At 43.1% G+C, this 18,177-nt stretch overlaps 2 protein-coding genes across 7 annotated transcripts in view; one reads left to right on the forward strand and one right to left on the reverse strand.

Moving 5' to 3' along the window:
• rbm18 (RNA binding motif protein 18) overlaps positions 1 to 1,197 on the reverse strand; it is a 17,223-nt gene extending 16,026 nt beyond the window's left edge. For 2 of the 5 annotated variants that reach the window (XR_011695990.1, XM_071530234.1), the window contains exon 1: positions 159 to 307. The gene's annotated coding sequence lies outside the window, so the exon portion shown is untranslated. Of the gene's footprint in view, positions 1 to 158; positions 308 to 414; positions 430 to 492; positions 522 to 1,142 lie in introns of those variants that run through there. The other 3 variants (XR_011695993.1, XR_011695992.1, XR_011695991.1) reach the window with 3 other exon arrangements.
• mrrf (mitochondrial ribosome recycling factor) lies at positions 556 to 17,030 on the forward strand. Of its 2 annotated transcripts, none has more exons than XM_071530204.1 (7): positions 556 to 607; positions 2,827 to 3,000; positions 4,527 to 4,679; positions 9,702 to 9,820; positions 14,108 to 14,199; positions 15,544 to 15,703; positions 16,155 to 17,030. In XM_071530204.1, exons 2-7 carry the CDS (start codon positions 2,829 to 2,831, stop codon positions 16,230 to 16,232), a joined length of 774 nt encoding a protein of 257 aa, XP_071386305.1. In that variant the 5' UTR covers positions 556 to 607; positions 2,827 to 2,828; the 3' UTR covers positions 16,233 to 17,030. The 2 variants fall into 2 exon arrangements, with proteins under 2 accessions (XP_071386305.1, XP_071386312.1); XM_071530211.1 differs by having other exon boundaries at positions 567 to 628.
• The last annotated feature ends 1,147 nt before the right edge of the window (positions 17,031 to 18,177 follow it).

Raw genomic sequence — 18,177 nt, forward strand, 5'->3', positions numbered from 1 at the left:
ATGGTAATGGTGTATGAATTTCCATTATTCACGGTGCTAAACAAAAACGAGGTTACCCTGAAGGTAAGGTTAGCTTGCTGTTAGCTAATCAACTGTTTCACATATCCGCTGTTAACTAGTTAGCTGCGAGCTACCGCCTCCTGCAACGGTCACTTTACCTCCTTGTTCCGTAAAACGTCTCCCTGATAGCAAATTGTTCACCTAATTCGCAACTGATTCCTACTTTCAGGAAGATTCAGTCATATCAAAACGTAATCCTGGTCATTTCGAGCAATATTCTTCCCACAAATTTAACTTAGCTCGCACAGATCCCTGCCGTTTGACAACAAAGGCGCAGGCTGATGTCGTAGTTCGTATAACCGTTACGGAATCAAGAGGCGCGCTCGATTTGTTTCTCATTCTCTGCTCGTTTACGTTTTCTCCGGTGTTTGTGCTCTCATCGGCTATGAACTCCGCTCACCCGGACCATCGTTTTGAACATTTCAAACAAACCTTCTGACGCGCAGCCTCAACGTCGTCGCTCGATGATGACGACGCACATAGGTGTCAAATTTGCTTTTCCGATGCTTTCCTCTACCATGCTTCTGTAAAGACATTGTGAACGAAAGTAAGTGCGAGGTTTGTTGAGGTATGTTTTCCCAGATCGTAGCTGAATCGATGTTAGTAGCTATGTGACTGTGATTTATATCAGGTTTTGATCGTGGTTTTGGGCAAAAAAAGAGAAAGAAAGAGCTGCTGCATTCAACCCACCATATCGACCTTCATTACATTACAGCTGCCTGTCTGATACAAACCTCATCATACCTCATTGTCATAGTGTAGTGACCAGTCAACTCTACTACACATCACATTTATTGTAAATATACCGTAATATCGAATAATATAATCTCTGCTACCAGCAGCCTTGTATGTCTTTATAACCTTGCTTTCCATGTGTATCATATACAAAAAGAAATTGGCGTTTATTTAACCAGCTGCCAGACATTTCTGTAGGTGTAACGTTTACTAGGATGGCAAGATTATAACAGTTTGTTTGATGAAGCAGCACCGAGGCGGAGCCAGGCAGAGCATTATCAGATATTCTGCTGTATTATTTTCTATTCTAAGCCAAAGTTGACCAAAGAGACACCATGCGGGCTTACCAGCTGGCTCCTGCCGTAGGAAGAGAGGCGTGTCTGCAGCTGCTGCTCTGTCTGGAGTAAGCAGGATATGAGGCTACAGTATCCTACTGAACACCTGTGCTGCACTTTTTCTGCCTGACTTCCTCTGTAAAGAGATCCATCACCGTCCCTCATCCAGCCCATCGGCTCTGCCAGAGTACGCCGTGTCATATCAGCTTGTCAGGAAACCTGCCCGCCGTGGATGCGTGTTATGGGTTTTTATTGGAGGTGGCCCGCGGTCTAGCCTAAATATTACCATTGGAATATGTGTGGATTTCTGTTAATATCAATAGTGAATGTTTTGAATGGATTGGCACCAGATACTGGGGATGGGAATTCTGTGTCAGCTCTTAAAACTATATTTTTATGCACATTCTCCATAAAAAAAAAAGTATATGTCATTATGCAATAGAGTAGACTTCTTGTTATTTTCTGGCAAGAATCGTTTGCTTTTCTAAATAAAATTAGACCAGGATCATTTGGAAATTTTCCTTACAGAAATGCCTATAAGGAGCAAGAAAACCTGGGATCTCATTGTAAAAATCCAAGACTTTTCGATATACTTTGATAGTTTGGTAGCTTAAAATTGGTTTGTTTTCAATGCCAAGCTCTAATTATGGCCTGGTTTTCTCTCAAAGTTTCTTCAAGCTGAGAATAATTCCTCTTTGCTGTCCATTACAAAATGATCTTGGTGCAATTGGGAAAGCTTGCAGACCGCTGCTTTGTGACCGGCCTGTCTGTAGTGTTAACACAGCTGTATGGTGTGTTTCACCTTGCAGCTTGTGGGCTAGAGAGTGTAAATACACACCAGACAATAGAGGATGCCATTCAGGCTGCAACACACTGGCAGCCGTTCATAACCACTGACTGTGAAAGACAGGGGGTTTAGTGTGTGTGTGTGTGTGTGTGTGTCTATGTCTGTGGGCTTAGTTGTCTCTGAGTGTGTATTTACATGCGTGTACGGCAAGGTTCAGTGACACAAGTTCACGGTTGAGACGGGATTTGCAAGGTGGGAGGCGGTTTAGTCCATAGAAAAGAAGTAGCTGGTCTCATTGTTGTGAATTTTCCGAATGGGAGTTTCCCCTCTAGGAATGCCTAAACAAGTGTGAGTGGGTTGTGAATGTAGAGTCAGTTTGGGCCTATAGGTTGTGTGTTTGTGTGTGTGAGTACATGAGAGAGAGAGAGAGGGAGAGAGAGTATGGTTACAAGTGTTATTGTATGTACTGTAGAGCTGCAATGAGGTGTGATAGGATTCAGAAGAGCCTCTTTTCCTCCTCGATTCTCTATATTGTTAGAGCTGTTTTGGTGTATAAAACCTCATTGGTTGTTGCTAAGAATATATGTCATTGATAGTTTTCAGTCATTTTTGCGACCAAGTCTCATCTTAATTGTTGTCAAGAGAGAAGAGACTGTGGTGCTGTAATGAATTAATACAAGTAGTAGGCCTACCTCCTACTGGTTGATGTGGGCTATTGCTTCATTTTGATTCATATTGTTGACGTTGGTGGTTTCAACAGATGTGTGCACAATTTGTCATGGTATAAAAATATATTTTAATTGACTGAATTCTTTCCAAGCTGGATGCCTCTGTGTCTGTATCCCTCCCCTGATATCTCAAGTTTTACTTTATACTCTCTCTTCCTCCATCCTTCTCTCTCTTTCACAGTTATGGCCATGAGTCACTTGGGCCTGCTGCGGCCTGTGCTGTGTCAGTCCCTGGTGCGACTGGCCAGGTCTCCTGTAGCGGCCACTACCAGGGTCAGTGCACCACTTCTGTGCCACCACACCCCTCGCTTCCCTGCCGCCTGCACCAGGCTCTATGCCACCAAGAAGGCAAAAGGTCAGTACAGAGATTGCAGAGACTGACGTTCGCTTTTGTTCACCTTGTGGCATCCTGGTGTTTCAGTTGGTAGATTTATATCTTGGGTCTGGCTGACAGCATTTGCATATTGTCATCGCCTCTTTTTCTGTCCCGTCTCTTTTATTCAGTACTTTACAGTAGGTAAATAGTTCGTATCAGAATGAGAAAAAGTTTAGGGGAAAGGCTAGGGGAACCTGTAATTTGCTACTTGGAAAGCCTGTTTCCCAGGTTGGCATTGGTCAGCAAACCAAGAGTTTATTTTATTGTTAAAATAATAGTAATGATAAGGAGACTGGAACGGTGAATTTAGTTAGTATGTTAATTAGTTTGGCAGTTAGTTAGCCCGGCAGTCAGTCTGCTACACTATACATGTTACTCTACGTTCAGACAGACTGAGTGGCACAAATGCATGAAACGTCAGTACAGGGAAGTGAACAGAGCTAGTTGGTGCGAATTTCCCTGACGCTGTAAAGTGGAATCCAATCAGCTTCAAGCAGGATTCTATCCAAGCACCTGTACATTTTTGTGCCCCCACACACCTAACAGTGGAAAAATGTGTGTTGGGTATTTGTGACCAGTAACACTGACCAATGACATCTGCATAAAAAGTTTATAAAAGCTAGATTCCCCAAAGAAAACTTTGATCATGCTGGCTGCCAAGCCTGGCGCAAAAGGATTATAAATGCAAGCAGGATTCAATCAAAACATATAATGTTGAAGCATAGTTTGAAGTCATCTACATTCATTCTCACCTTTACACAAAGAAGTCAAGATAGATGTCAACTTAAACCACTAATCATAAAGGCTGGGGCTGTAGCCCTCGCTGCTTTCTGTTGTGTCAAGGGATGCCATCACGTCAGTTTTGCTTGTTTATTTTTCAATTTTTCCTGTCTGTACGGAGGTTATGATCATCAGCTCTGTAATGAGTTTCTGTGGAAACGTGTCTCTTGCTCTGTCTGGGTGTCTCACTACTCCCATGGAGAAACTGCATCAGCTAGCTAGAGCTTCTAGCCACAGCTACTCCCTGTGCAGAAAAAGATGTGGGTTTTACACAAAGTTTTCTACCACTTAGAGTAACACTAACAGCCTCTTCTTGTAGAGCAGCTGCTGAGGAGACCTGGGGGTTGAAATCTCTCCTCCAGCCTTTCTGCTTCAGCTTCTAACTTGGTGCTTGGAACATTAAAGTTTTTGTAGAGTTTTTGAGAATAATAGAATTGTCTGCCTTTTTATCAAATTTAAAAACTAGAAGAAAAAAACAATATAGCTTTATTTCTGACCAGGTTCCAGCAAGCAGGCAGGATAAGACCAGTCACCCCTTACCCCATACCTCTCATCCCTCTTACTCTTTTGAAAGTACAGTAAATGCAACCAAATGAAAGTGGAAAAAATAGAGCAGAGGCTTAATTGTGGATTACTTGTTAAATCTGGTTATCAGTTTTAATTTGTGTATTGATATGAGGTTTGCCTTTCTTTCTTTCTTTCTTCCCTCTCTCTTCATCCCCCAGCCAAGGCAAAGGGCCAGTCGGCTAAGGTGAACATAAATTCGGCTCTGGTGGAAGACATCATCAGTCTGGACGAAGTGAAAGAGGACATGACAGCTGTTCTCAATACACTCAAAGATGACTTCACACGCAGCCTTAGCATCCGAACCTCACCAGGTAGCTACACATTTGTTCAGCCTCCCTGTGTTTTCTCTCTCCCTCCTTCTCTTGTTTTCTCTCTGCCTCTCTATCCCTCTCCTCCCTCTCTTCTCTTTTACTGTTTCTCAAACTCTGGGGCCTCACGTATAAAACTTTGAGTAACCACTAAAAAATTCACTCAACTCAAGTTAACTCAACTTATGTTCAGCCTCAACAGTCTTGTCGAGGCCGAACTTGAGTTGGTGGTCAGATATCTGACTGGAGATGTCAGATAGGCAAGCATCAATGCATGCCTCAACCTTAGTGTCAGAGGGAGGAAAAGAAAGGTGGAGGTGAATGTTGGTGGCATAGCAGTGGTAGGATATGGTGACAGAGCCAAGCAGTTTAATATAGCGATAGAAGAGGCATCGCAGGCCTGAGGGGATGAGGTTGACTTTGAGTCCAGAAAAAATAGGACATTATTTGGAGCCATTTATTGGCTATATAGCTTTGGCTATGGCTATTGGCTGTGGCTTTATTGGCTAAATAAAAGGAAAGGTAATATGGTAGGAAGTGGTGGCAACAGCCATTGTCAGCCGTTGCCATTGTCCTCGAGCAATGCCAGGCACTCACTGTACGTAACGTTATTGTGTGGAAATATATGGCACCACAATAACAGCAATTTCAGTCTTAACTCATTGTGGTAAAGTTGCTTTGTCATAATTGTTATTTCCTACTATTCTAAACAGAGGAATGAGAAGTCTGAAACAAGGAACAGAATTGCTTGCAGGAACAAAGGAACGACTGCAGAGAACTGAATATCATATCATGTACGTGCAGCTAATGTGACAGCTAGGGTTTATTCTGCAACAGGCGAGCTCTAATGAATCTTTCTTTTATTCCGTTTCATGCTTTACTGTTTGATTTCCACTTTGAATTTAAAAATGTAAATGGTGGTGCGTTGAAGCAATATTTTCTAATTGACGACTTATGAATCAACTTGTTGTGAAGTGACAAGTTCTATGACTTACTGTGTTTGTTTGTTTTTTACTTTAGACTTTAAACCTTTACCTTTTGGGTCATCATATCACCCATGACACCCAGTATATACCACAATATGTGCAGCAGTACACCAATTCTCACATTGTTTACAAACTCTAAATTTTGCTCAGAAAGTGAAAATGTATTTTTATTTTGCATGTGCCCCTTGTTTACATGAGGCCATTGCTTTTGCTTCTCTTTTCACCCGTATCACTACTTTGTGAAAAAGAAAGCACTCAGGCACATTTTCACTTTTGGATAAAAGTCTGTAAGTCTTCCTCTTTGTTTGCATCTACCTGACAAAGCGCCCGAGGGCTTAGAGTGAGGAGAGACCTATGTGACCTCACCTTGACCTCTGGTTGACCTCTGTTTCCTCAACTACATCCAGGTCGTGACCCCTCGCCTCTGGGCTGTAACAAATGTGAGCTGGGCTCAGGGGAGTCAGGAGTCAGGAGGGAGGAGGGAGGGTGGGGTTAAGGGAAGCTCCCGAGGGAGGAGGCAGCAGCTACATTCAAGCTTTGAATTGAAAATGTTTGATTTTCTACTCATTTACCCTCAGAGTGTTATGCCTTTTAAATGAGATGGGATGATGCACTAAGACAAAATAAAATTGCACTTTCTCTGAAATTTGATTTGCATCTGAAGCAGTCTCATTTTACATTTACACAATATACGGGACAAATAGACAACAGAAGCAAAACACAAACTTGACTTGTATCACTGACCCCCAGATGTTTTTCACACATTCCTCACACTGTTTTCTTCATTCATTTATCTGTGTTGATTCTTTGTTCCTTCCCAAGTTTTTTCTTACTGCCTTCATCCTTTCCTTCAGCCATTTCTTGCTCTATCCATTGACTTCCACTCCTCCCTGAGTCATTTTCAATCTTCCCCCTGTCCCTCCCTTTATCCCTCCAGGATTTATCATTCTTTGTTTTCCAACAATTCCCAACTCTATCTTTTGGGCTCTGCTCACATGGCATTTTCAATCTCTGTCTCCTACTTTTGAACTGAACACTTTTATTGACCTACAGAAGAAATTTAGTTTACAAGGCAGGGACTGCAAGGGTTCTCTTCTTCACCCCCTCCATCTCCTCAGCCCTTTCCATTGCTCTCTCCTTAGACTCTCCCTCTCTCACCCTGCCTGCATCTTTCCCTCCTTCCCTCCTTCCCACCACCCCATCATCTTGCCTGCCTCCTCTCTCCATCCATCTATCCCTCACTGCCTGCTGCCTTCCTCCAGTCCGTCCATCCCCCTCTCTTCTGTCCAGCTGCACAGTAATCCAGGGAGGCAGCAGGACTTAGAGCTGACAGGAGAGATGAGATGGTGGAATGGAATGACGTCAGTTGTCCGTGTGTGTGTGTGTGTGTGTGTGTGTGTGTGTGTGTGTGTGTGTGTATATCTCGTGTGAGCGTGTGTGTATCTCGTGTGAGCGTGTGTGTATGTGTTTGTTCCATGATCATCTCATCTGGCTCTCATTAAGTGTGTGTGTGTGTCTTCGTTTGTGTGAGTATGTGTGTGCGTATGTCTGTCTGTATGTGCCGGTGTGTGTTGGTGTGAATGCATGTGCTTATATGTGTGTGCGTGTATGTATATGTGTGCGTGTGTGTGCACATATACATGTCTGTGTGTACGTGTGTGTGTGTGTGTGTGTGTATTTGTGTGTGCACGTATTTGTTTGTGTGTGGCAAAAGCATAGCGGAAAGCCACCTTGGCCGAGGGTAGAGAGCTATGCAGAGAGAAGGGATTAATATTGTGACCCGTTCACTGGGTCTGGCCAGACACACACACACACACACACACCCCTTATTATGGTTTGTCACTGATGGGTCCTCTGGCCTGAAAACTAGTTCTGTTTCCATGGCATTGAGGCAACACACTGTAAAAGTAGGAAATTAACTTTTTTCCAGTTATCAAAACACCTTTAGGCATAGAACAGGTTGAGGATACAAGGGCTACTCAAGTTTTGTGGATATGAAACTGATGAGGCATCAGAGTAGCAAAATGTTTGATGCTTATTTGCAATATCTGTACATACATATTTATAATTATTTGTACATGTGGTGAATTTTATTCCCTTTGCTGGTAGTTTTATTCCCTTTGCTGGTAGTCTCACAAGTAGTGGTAGTCTCACAAGTGACACATGAGCTGATCACAGCATATTCATTTGTCTGTTTATTACAGCTATGTGTATACCTGGGTGGTCCATGAACCTGAGACCTGTAGTACCATAATTTGGCTGTGATTCTAACTATAAATATCAACACTTTAGTCGTGCATGAGCCCTACTGTGCACAAGCAAAGTGTTTTATAAGCTCTTAAATAAGGTATATAGGTAAAGGAGTCTAAATCATCTTTGAAGTGAATTTTAAATACATTGGACTATATCAGTATAAATGGCCTAATTTCTAATATTTGGCTAATGGCTTCTGAACCATACTCCTCCCCCCCCTCCCTCCTCTGTGGTTTAAGAAATGACTGTCTGTCTGTCTGCCCTCCTAAAGTAGTAGCAGATGTGTAGGCAGGCACACACTGTCCGGGCACAGGTAACGCAGACAGACAGGCAGAAGGTCATAGACAGAGACATATACATGCAAAAAAGGGTTGGCAAATACACATAAAGGCAGTATGAGACAGAGAGGGAGACAGGCGGGGTTGAAGCCACACACAAATGGACATCTTAAGTCAAACAGGTAGACCGAGTAATTGGCAGCCAGATCGACAATATGCCAATCAAACAGTTGAGGTGCGACCTCTGAATGAAAGGTATTCATTTCATCACATCATAAGTCATTTTATTTTTAATTTCTTCTTCTGCATCTAATCTCCAACTGGTAAATGTATTTTTTGCCCCTTTTAAATCACAGGATAAATTGATTGTATAGAGAAAATTACACCATTGGCTCACCTCCCCTTCACCCCACCACACAGACACACACACACACACATACACACACACACACACCACAGCCCCCACTGGGCAAGGAGGGAGGGAGTGATGTAAGGCAGAGGTGGAGAAGAAGGAAACAACTGCATCTGAGGTTAGCCAGATGGAGAGAGAGAGAGAGAGAGAGGGAGAGAGAGACGGGTGGATGGATGGAGCGAGGGAGGGAGGGAGGGAGGAGCGAGGAGACAAAGAAAGAAAGAGCATAAAGGAGGGAAGAACAGAAGTCAACTCATGTTGGCAAACACATCTTTGATTCCCTCACTGTAGGCAGTGAGGAGAGATCATAGATCATGGAAACTCTCACACAGCCTGACAGTCGGCTCCAGTTTATAACACATTACCATCCACTTACTTAATCATCGTGTGTCTTTTTCTGCGGCTTGATGGTTCTGATCATTCCAGTGCATATTATCTTTTTTTTTTTTTTTCCAATATATTTTACACACATTTTTTATTAGCACACAAAGCCCCCTCCCCCATGTACTCCATCCCACCCCCAACCTCATGCGCACTAAAGAAAAAAAAGTACTATTCACTTTTAGTCACTTTATCAATTACAGGTCATTAAATAAATATACCATTGCCAATGATATCATTAGTATTAGCATTAGTGTTAGTGTTAGTATTAATTATTTCCTTTGTTTGCTCTCATAGCATTCCTGATTGAGTGTTTTGTGTGTGACGTTTCAATATCAGAGTCGATTACTTATTTATTTAGTTAGTTATTGAATTTTTTGTTAATCTATCTGTCTGACTGAATGACTGATATGCCTGGTAAAGCATATGTTTACATTTGTTGGAAAAGATTTAATGACATCAAACCAGGAAGCCACCATATTTAATACCATATTTAAGCACCCAGCCTCTACCGCTGGTTTCTCTTATGCGTGTCTACTCATTATTTTCCTAAACTATGGGACAAGAGGCAGAGTCGGTGTGGCCTTATTACACATGGCCGTTCACATGGCGAGAGTAAAAATATGTCTTGAGTAGCCGGGGAGATGAACTATGCTTCAGATTTAGGTTTTGGGCCAAAAATAAAAACAAATGCTCTGTCTCTGCGATGCTTTAGGAGCTCTGGATCACATTGTGGTGACGACTCAAGATGGGAAGTTCCCTCTCAACCAGCTGGGCCAGATCTCCATGAAATCTCCCCAGCTCATAGTGGTCAACATGACCAGCTTCCCCGAGGTAAGGAGATCTCTCTCACACACACACAGTCTCCCTCTCCTCTCTATCTCTGTTTGTTTCTTATGGACAAACACGCAGCAACTCGGCTTTAGAAAAATGATCTGCATAGACGGACAGACTTCCACAGAACTAGAAGTGGGCCAGACCAGAACTCTAATCCTGACCATAGATCTCTGTGTAAATGAAACCTGACCTGCCTTTCTCGCTCCAACTCGTCTCAGATGCTAAACGATCGATCACTCGGCGAGTCCTTTGTTCTGGGGTGAAAGATAGCAACATGGACCTAAACTCTGTGTGTGTGTGTGTGTGCGTGCGTGTGTGTGTGTGTCTGTGTGTGTGCGTGTGTGCGCTGAGGTGTGGTTATGTCTGTGTGTGAGCTGTCACAGAATAGGAAATGACCTCATTTTACCCTCAGGTTAGGAAGGAATGGATTATTTTTCTTTTTTCACTCCTTTTCTCTCCCTCTTTTCCTTCTTAGATGATACAATGCAATACTAATCAGGGCTCCAGAATCTAATTTTGACCAAGGGAGGAAACAAAACTTTTTAGGGACTAGACTTTCTGGTGGACTGGAAAATTTGAAGTGGGCCTTTTTAACATTTAACATTACATTATGCGATCACATTTTATCTTTCGGGTACATCAGCACCACAGTCTGTTATAACTAATGTAATTGGCTTTCCTTGCTTTCTCAGTTGAGTTCTCTTTGATTTCATGATACAAGCACATGACGTGTCACTGCCATATGTTTTCTTCATGTCTAACCCGTTCCTTATAAGAAGTGTCTGTCAGCAGATTTGATGTGGTACCCTCCTTTTTCGATGATTTATCATTGCCATTGTTAAAATTGATAAGTGCTAATGTAGCACTAATACTCTTCTGGGACTATGGAGAAGACTCCCCACATTTTGTGCTCCAGTATATCAGTTTCCTGCCAAACCCTGTATGTCCACAAATGCAGCTTTTCAGGAATTCATAAGAACTAGCTAATTTGCCATTTAATTTAATAATTTAATAATTGATATTTTACAATGAATTTTCAATGGCATTTTCTGGAGGACAATGTTACCACTTGTCTATTCCACCTAAAAAATGAGACAAAGACACATTTTTTGCAAGATGCAGGTGGAAAGCAAGAGTACTCACACTTTTTTTTTTCTCCATCTTCTATATTTCTACCCATTACCTTTTTTTGACACTGAACCTAGTGGTTTCAGTGGGTTCTCCCATATCATAAAATCAAACGTGAATGTAAGTATTTATCAGCACATGTGGCCATTCAGTTTCCTACCTGAATCAGGCTGAATCACCCCCTGGTAAGTATTGCTCCTTCCCATTACTTCACACACGGACTTCAACCACAGACCACACACACAGACGGACACACACAGACAGACACACACACACACTTAGTACCCTACCGTACCCTATGTTACCCATGTCCCACACGGAGGTGAGTCCACAGTACCCAGAGCTAATAGGCTTATAATGATGCCTATCCATTACCTAGCACTCCAGAGGCCCTACCATTGTTTTCCATTCATTCATTAACAGGAGCCTGGGAAGGAACAGTGGAACTAACAACAACTACCAGAGGCCGGCAAACACGCTTAGATCAGGGGGCAAGGCGGGTGTGCGTGTTTAGGGTGAGAGTTAGCGTGTTAAGAGTGCGTGTGCATGCTTAGAAATCACTTGCAGAGCATCAAACCACATTGTTAATAAAGTGTTTTCTTCAGGACTCCCCTTTTACACACACACACACACACACACACACAAACACACACACAGACTCGCACACATTCCTCTCAGCTCCCCTCTTTGCTTTGAACCAGGCCGTCAGTGTTTGATGTGAAACTTCAGTGTAATTTCTCTTCCTCTCCAACATATTAACCAGAACCTGCCTGGACTTTCCAGAAAATTCCGCTCGGTTTTCCGTAACCACCGGAGTGGTTGTTGGAGAGGGGAAACGGTGATGAATTTGATGCTGAGAACAATCAAACATAGGTATGGGTTGAATCTATCACCCCACACTCAAAGAGAGCAACCAGAGAGCCGTAGAGGGAGGGGTGGAGGCCTGCAGTCCGGATGATTCTAACAAAGGAAAAGAAACGGGACCCCAGGAATTAATTTAATACATACAAATAAATTCCTTTAATCTCGCTGCCATTTCTTTCCCCCAGCGGAAAAGGCCAGAAGGAGCTGTCGAGAAAGGAGAGCAGGGTAGAAAGGGAAAAAAACATGATATGCTGTGTTTTTTTTTTCCTCACATTGCACATTTGCACCCTTTGTAATGCTCCGCTAAGGGAATTGTTGTGCGGTTTGCAGAAGAGGTTTGAGGAGTGTGACTTTGTTTTCAGTGATTCAAAGGATTTGGCTTTCTCTCCCTTCTCTGTATGCGTTGTTTAACTGCAGCTCTCTGGTTCTGCTGCAGTGATTGCTGGACCAAAAGATTGTGTTGTATATTTGGTGGATAATGTATTTATTTTTCACATGTCCGCATACTGTTTAATATTTGCTGTTGAGTCATCGGTAAAGCTTTTCCTGCCTGCTGGCCTGCATGCCTGCCAGACGATTAAGAAAGTCACACAACTTTCAAATATAATTCAAATAAATTCACGAAATCAAATCTTATATATCATTGGTATTCTTGTGCTATCGTGTAATTGCATACCAAGACTTTACGGACCCCTTAACATAATAGCATAATAACCTATTTGTCTCAATCCACATTGTGTTTAGATATGATTTTGCCTTTACACCAGCTTATTAGATGCGTCTCCATTGTCCACATTGAAATCTGATCGCTCTTTCCACTCACAATACGGATATTGCCGTGCTTGTCACTTTCCTATGAATATTTACATCCTTTATAAAGATGGCAGATGGTGTTTGGGAAATGTTAGCATTTTTCTTACTTCTTGAAACAGAGGAAGAAGCCCTCTTGGACAACAGCTGAGATTGGAAATGTATTTGCATTTACACTTTGGTATTAATGTTGGCAGATGTGTCTCTAACCACTTATGGAAGAGGCTTTGGGTGATCGTATCATCAATGTGTCTAGGATGTATTTACACCTGGATCCACATACAGTGCAAACAATTCATACATGATGATGTCAGATTTAAAGGAGGTCTAATATCCAGTTTCATTCAGGCATTAATTAAGCTGTTGTTGTGACAAATGCACTCTCCTTAAGTTTTTCTGACACTCACCAACATAAAGTCTGTCTCTTCTAAACTCAAAGTGTTGACTCCTGTCGCCCGCCATCTTGGTATAGCCCAGTACAGAATACACTTCCCTTCAAAGCTGCCGTAGCTTACGTGGTCCTCTCCAAAAACGTAACTGCACGTATGGCGACCAAAGAGTGCAAGAACTGTGATTGGCTTCGCTTTTTCTCCATGGTTTGTTAGCATGGAAGTACTAAAAACTTGACGCTGCCATCTAAGGTTTTGGCGGAAGAACTATAAAATATTCGCACCACCGTGGACACCGCAAGCAAGCTCCGGCGTCACATGGATGCAGAACTATATCCCAGCCTTAAGGTGTAGACACGTCCTAACTGGTGTCTGTTGATCTGAATAAAATCTAGTACTCCACTTATATAACTGCGATAATGCTTACTCAGACTAAAAGCATAATCACCTTAATATAATCACAGTATGTTGTTTCCATGGCTCCTGACTTACTCACATTATTGCCTTAATCGCATTACAATCACATTATTGTTTTGCGTGTAAACATGGCCAATATCTTTGGCAAAGAACCAGAAAGCTTCTTTTATATTCAATAACAAAGATGCCAGAATGGATTCTAAAAATTAACACACACACCCAAACTCATATGCACACGTAATCTCACACTCTCTCTCCATCTGTGTGTGTGTGTGTGTGTGTGTGTGTGTATCTGTGTATCACATACAAGCACACACACTCCAGTGGGGTCACCAGGGGTCGGTGCCCTGCCCTGCAACCTCTCAGTCCTGTCCCACAGGGCCGAGCGCTGACAGTGGCCCAAGGCACTTCCACACCGCGTGGGCTTCCCCTGACACTGCCCCCCTAGACACACACACACACACACACACACACACACACAGACATGCACACACTACATACACAACGACACCTTAATGATTGCCAGCTGGGGCCGGGGCACTACCTGCAGTTGTCTGGTGCTTTTCCATTCACCCTGGCCCTATAAACTAAGCATGTATCCACTTCTGTGCGTGTGTCTGTGTGTGTGTGTGTGTGTGTGTGTGTGTGTGTGTGTGGTGTGTGTGTGCACCCCCAGGCCACAGCGGCTGCCACCCGTGCCCTGAGAGAGGGTGGTATGAATCTAAACCCAGAGGTGGACGGGACTATCATCAAGGTGCCCACTCCCAAGTGAGTCCCACACACACACACACACACACCCACCCAAGGGCTAAAAGGCTTTCCACCTTTTAGCGCTTTCCCTCTTTTTCCATCTTTTTCTGTCACTTTTTCTCTGTCTTCAGCTCTCTGTTTCTCTGGTCTTTTCCTTCCATTTTTCATATAACTATATTTTAACTCCCACTCTTTCTTGTTTTTTTTCACCCCATTAATATATTCCCTTTCTTTCCCTAGTGTCATGTACTGCAAAGCCACGCTCATGTCTCCATGTTCTTAGCTGTTACTGACAGTTATTTGACTTGTACTTGTAGATGTATAGAGAGACCCCCGCTGTGTTGATTTGAGGGTCGGGTCACTCTCTCTCCTCTGTTCTGGCCTGCTGTCTCTCTCTCTCTCCCTCTCCCTCTCCCTCTCTCTCCCTCTCTCTCCCCTCTATCCTTTTCTCCTCTGGCCTACGCTCTCTGCCAAGTCAAACAACCTCACACAATATTATCCGTCACTCATTCACTCACTAAACCACCGGGCGCATGAGTGTGTGTGTATATGTGCTTTCATATACACGTGTGTTCATGTGATGCATGTGCACATAAGTCTTGAGTCTGTGTGTGTGTCTAAAAGCATGTGTATGCATGTATATACGCCCATGTGTGTGCATGTGTGTGTGTGCATGCCCGTGGGTCCATGTATGTGCGTGAAGCAGCAGGTGTTAGTCTGGCAGAGGAGGGACATAAGAGTCAGACTGCTTTCCCCCTGCAATCAGTCTCGGCACGCACCGAGCCTCCATTTGCATTTCCAAAGACAACTCGCTCCTTGATTGGCCCTGGAATCAGTAATTAGGCCGTATTGTTTGCGGTAAATAGACACTACTCCCGGATTGTTTGCAAATAGTCCCCAAGGCAAAAACAACAAAAAAAGCCAATTAAGGAAAGAGAGGGAGAGTGAAATGGGAAGAAGTGTTTTCTGGGCGATTGACTGATGCCAAGTGAAAACACAGTTATTGGTTTGATGGACATCTCAGCTTCGGTCTGTGACCTTGGGAAGTCATGGTTGGTGAAATCAGAACTAAACTGAGTGGACTTAATGCCCACAAACTGATTTAATGCTTGCATGTGCATGTGGTGAGGTTGTTGTTTTCATTCATGTGTGCGTGTGCTTGTCCATACTTAAGTGTGTACCCAGGCTTGAGTGTACAACTGCGTTTACAGTGTCTACTACAATATTACTTGTAAGAAGACATTATTTGTCTGTGTCTCCCAGGGTTTCCCTTCTTAACGGTCTCCCTTTTCTGTCTTCCTCCCTCTCTTTCCATCTCTTTCTCTCCCTTCTCTGTCTGTCTCCTCTCCCCTTTCCCTCCAGAGTAACGCGGGAACACCGTGAAAACCTTGCCAAGCTGGCCAAACAATTCAGCAACAAGGCCAAGGACTCGCTGAGGAGAGTGCGCTCTAACACTGTCGCACAGGTCAAAAAGGCCAAGGAAAGACACTCAGAAGACACCATACGACTCATAGAGAAACAGGTATGAGGGAGGGAGAGGAGGAAAGATAGCGAGATGGATGTTACAGTGCTGAACCCAAAAAGAGAGAAATTCAGAAGACTTCATATAACTTGGTTGAAGGGATGGTGAAACGAATGGATAGATGAGTCACATAGCCCAAAGGGTAAAGGAGGGGACTCATAATTAGAGCCCGGCAAGGCTTGACACATTTCTTGAAACATCCTAAAAATAAATTGCCGATGACAGTATTTTACAACCATATTTTTGAACCCAAGACTGGCTCCATACATGAGCAATTAAGTGAACAATTCAGGTCTAACCAAACTGAGCCCATTAGTCCAGGCGGATCCTGTCACACTGGGGCATAAATGTCAAGCTCTAACAGACATTTTAGCAAGTCAAAAGTGTATCCAAAAAGTGTATTCAATTCTTACCATATTTTGTTTTTTTTCCTTTCTCACTGCGCTCACAGCTTCAGCAAATGGCGGACAACATAGCAGAGGACATTGACAAACAGCTAGCAACCAAGACCAAGGAGCTGCTAGGCTGACTGTGACGGTTTAAAAAATATTTTGATACTGTACTGTCTGGTTGTAACTGTACCTGTGGATGGGAACACATAATAGATATCATTCATCTCATGTTGATAGTAGAGAGTGACTGAAGAGTGTTTGGTACGTGTATGTAGGTAGTTTTTGAACCCCACCCTCTTGAGGAGTGTAACTGTCTGAGAACTTCACACACAGAAATGGGTCTTGGTCTAATAATGCATGTTTGGATTCTGCTGGCAGATATTGGGGTTCAGTTCCTGCCCACATTACTGGCAAAGTCCCGTTCTTTGCTGCTGGGTGATATCTGTGTTTAACTGTCAAAGCGTAAACAGAAATTGGCATGGAAACAACAGCGACGGACTGCCAGTCACCTCCCTCCTCTTCCCTCCTCCCTCGTTACTCTTCCTGTCTTCAAACAAACACGGAGCAAGGGATGAATGGACTTTTAATGGGATTTGTGGGCCTCCTCCTAATCAAACTCCTTGCCACAAGGGCTGTCTGTTTATATAAAACAAGCGCACCCGTCTGAATGTAAACTGGCTGTGGGTTTGTCTTGGTGGCGAGAGCGAGAGAAAGGGAGAGAGTTTGTTCCAGAAATGCAGGAGCCGCCTGAACAGATATCATTAGCGTGTTGCCAAACATTTGTTTCACATTGATTCAAAGTCTGTAAAAAAAAAATGCACTTGAGAAAAAAGGTCTTTAATTTCTGCCCATGTCTAGGATTGATAATATGGCTACTCTCTCTAAACACAATAAAGCAGGAAAAGTAACATTATTGATGGAGTCCATTAAAGAAACAGTGCTTTGTACCTTGTGCGTCATTTCTCTCTCTCTCTTGTTTTCTTTTCTTTTTCTCCTCTTTTGGTTTGAAATCCCCCCTCCATTAGTTCGAGTGATAATGGACTTTTCCTGTGTACAGACCTCTAGGCCCTGGCTGCTGGCACCACAATTGTCCATTAGGCAAAGAGGTTTTTAATGCTGTGCACTTGGCCCTCTCTGTCCTTAAATAGCTGTATATTTAAAGCCATGGTCAGGAATTGTTGAGTGAGTAGCTGTTCCGACTGAATCAATAACAAGAAGTGAATGGCCAAGACAAGAAGGTCGAGGGCCTTTTCACTGCTCTGATGGCAACTTCTACCCAGAGCCATGGACAGTAGAGACACATTTAAGACTCTACTTTCATCTGCCCACTGTTCATACCAAAGAGAGGCTCTCTATAATATTATGTGGTTGGTGTCTTCGTCTTTAACATGATTTGTTTTTGGGTTGTTTTTTTTGTGTTTTGTTTTTTCCACTCAACTTTCTTCTGCTACTGGTCGCACCCCACATGGCAGAGAGGCTTAGGTCAAGAGCTTTGCCCACACACTACTAAAGCCTTTCATGGGTGTAAAAACCTTTTAGCATGTACAAAACCAATGACATAACTCTTGATTGGTCAAGCAAATTGTCTGTTTGATTTTGACCATTTGAACATTGTAAAGCTTTACCGTGCTGCAATGTTTCCAGCTACAAATCACAGCTTCATTACACTGCCATCCACCTTCTCTTCTTCTGAATAGACAGAATAAATTGCAGAATGGTGATAACATAGAAGTGTTCCGACGTGCCAGCTGAGTTTTCACAGTGATTTTGTCATTTTCGGTGCTAGGTGATGGTTGTGGGCTACTGCAATGCCATGTTGCACGCTACAGATTATGGCTTTATTACATTTGCCTTGGCCCTCTGTCTCCCTGAATGTCTGTGCTTTAATGGCCTAAACAGACCAGAGTCGTTGAATAAACAAGAGTTTAGCAGAGGAGTGGCTGGGTTGGGACAGAGGAGGGGTGGGGTGGAAATGGCAGGTTTTGTGGTGATTCTAGGTCCATATGTCAGCAATTTGAGGGCATTGTGTACCTTGGCCTAAAACAGAGGCTTCATGATCGATGGAGGGGTGAAAATCTCCCA

Source organism: Centroberyx affinis, unplaced genomic scaffold (genome assembly GCF_046629955.1).
Source record: "Centroberyx affinis isolate AG114_WGS23_722 - 3 ecotype Tasmania unplaced genomic scaffold, CSIRO-AGI_Caff_v1 ptg000131l_1, whole genome shotgun sequence".
Taxonomy (NCBI): domain Eukaryota; kingdom Metazoa; phylum Chordata; class Actinopteri; order Beryciformes; family Berycidae; genus Centroberyx; species Centroberyx affinis.

Bases quoted from the DNA above. Each gene is read 5' to 3' on its own strand.
- mrrf (XM_071530204.1), top strand. From the start codon at position 2,829: ATGGCCATGAGTCACTTGGGCCTGCTGCGGCCTGTGCTGTGTCAGTCC. The intron at 3,001-4,526 runs GTCAGTACAGAG...TTCATCCCCCAG, and splicing joins TGCCACCAAGAAGGCAAAAG to CCAAGGCAAAGGGCCAGTCG. The intron at 15,704-16,154 runs GTATGAGGGAGG...CTGCGCTCACAG, and splicing joins TACGACTCATAGAGAAACAG to CTTCAGCAAATGGCGGACAA.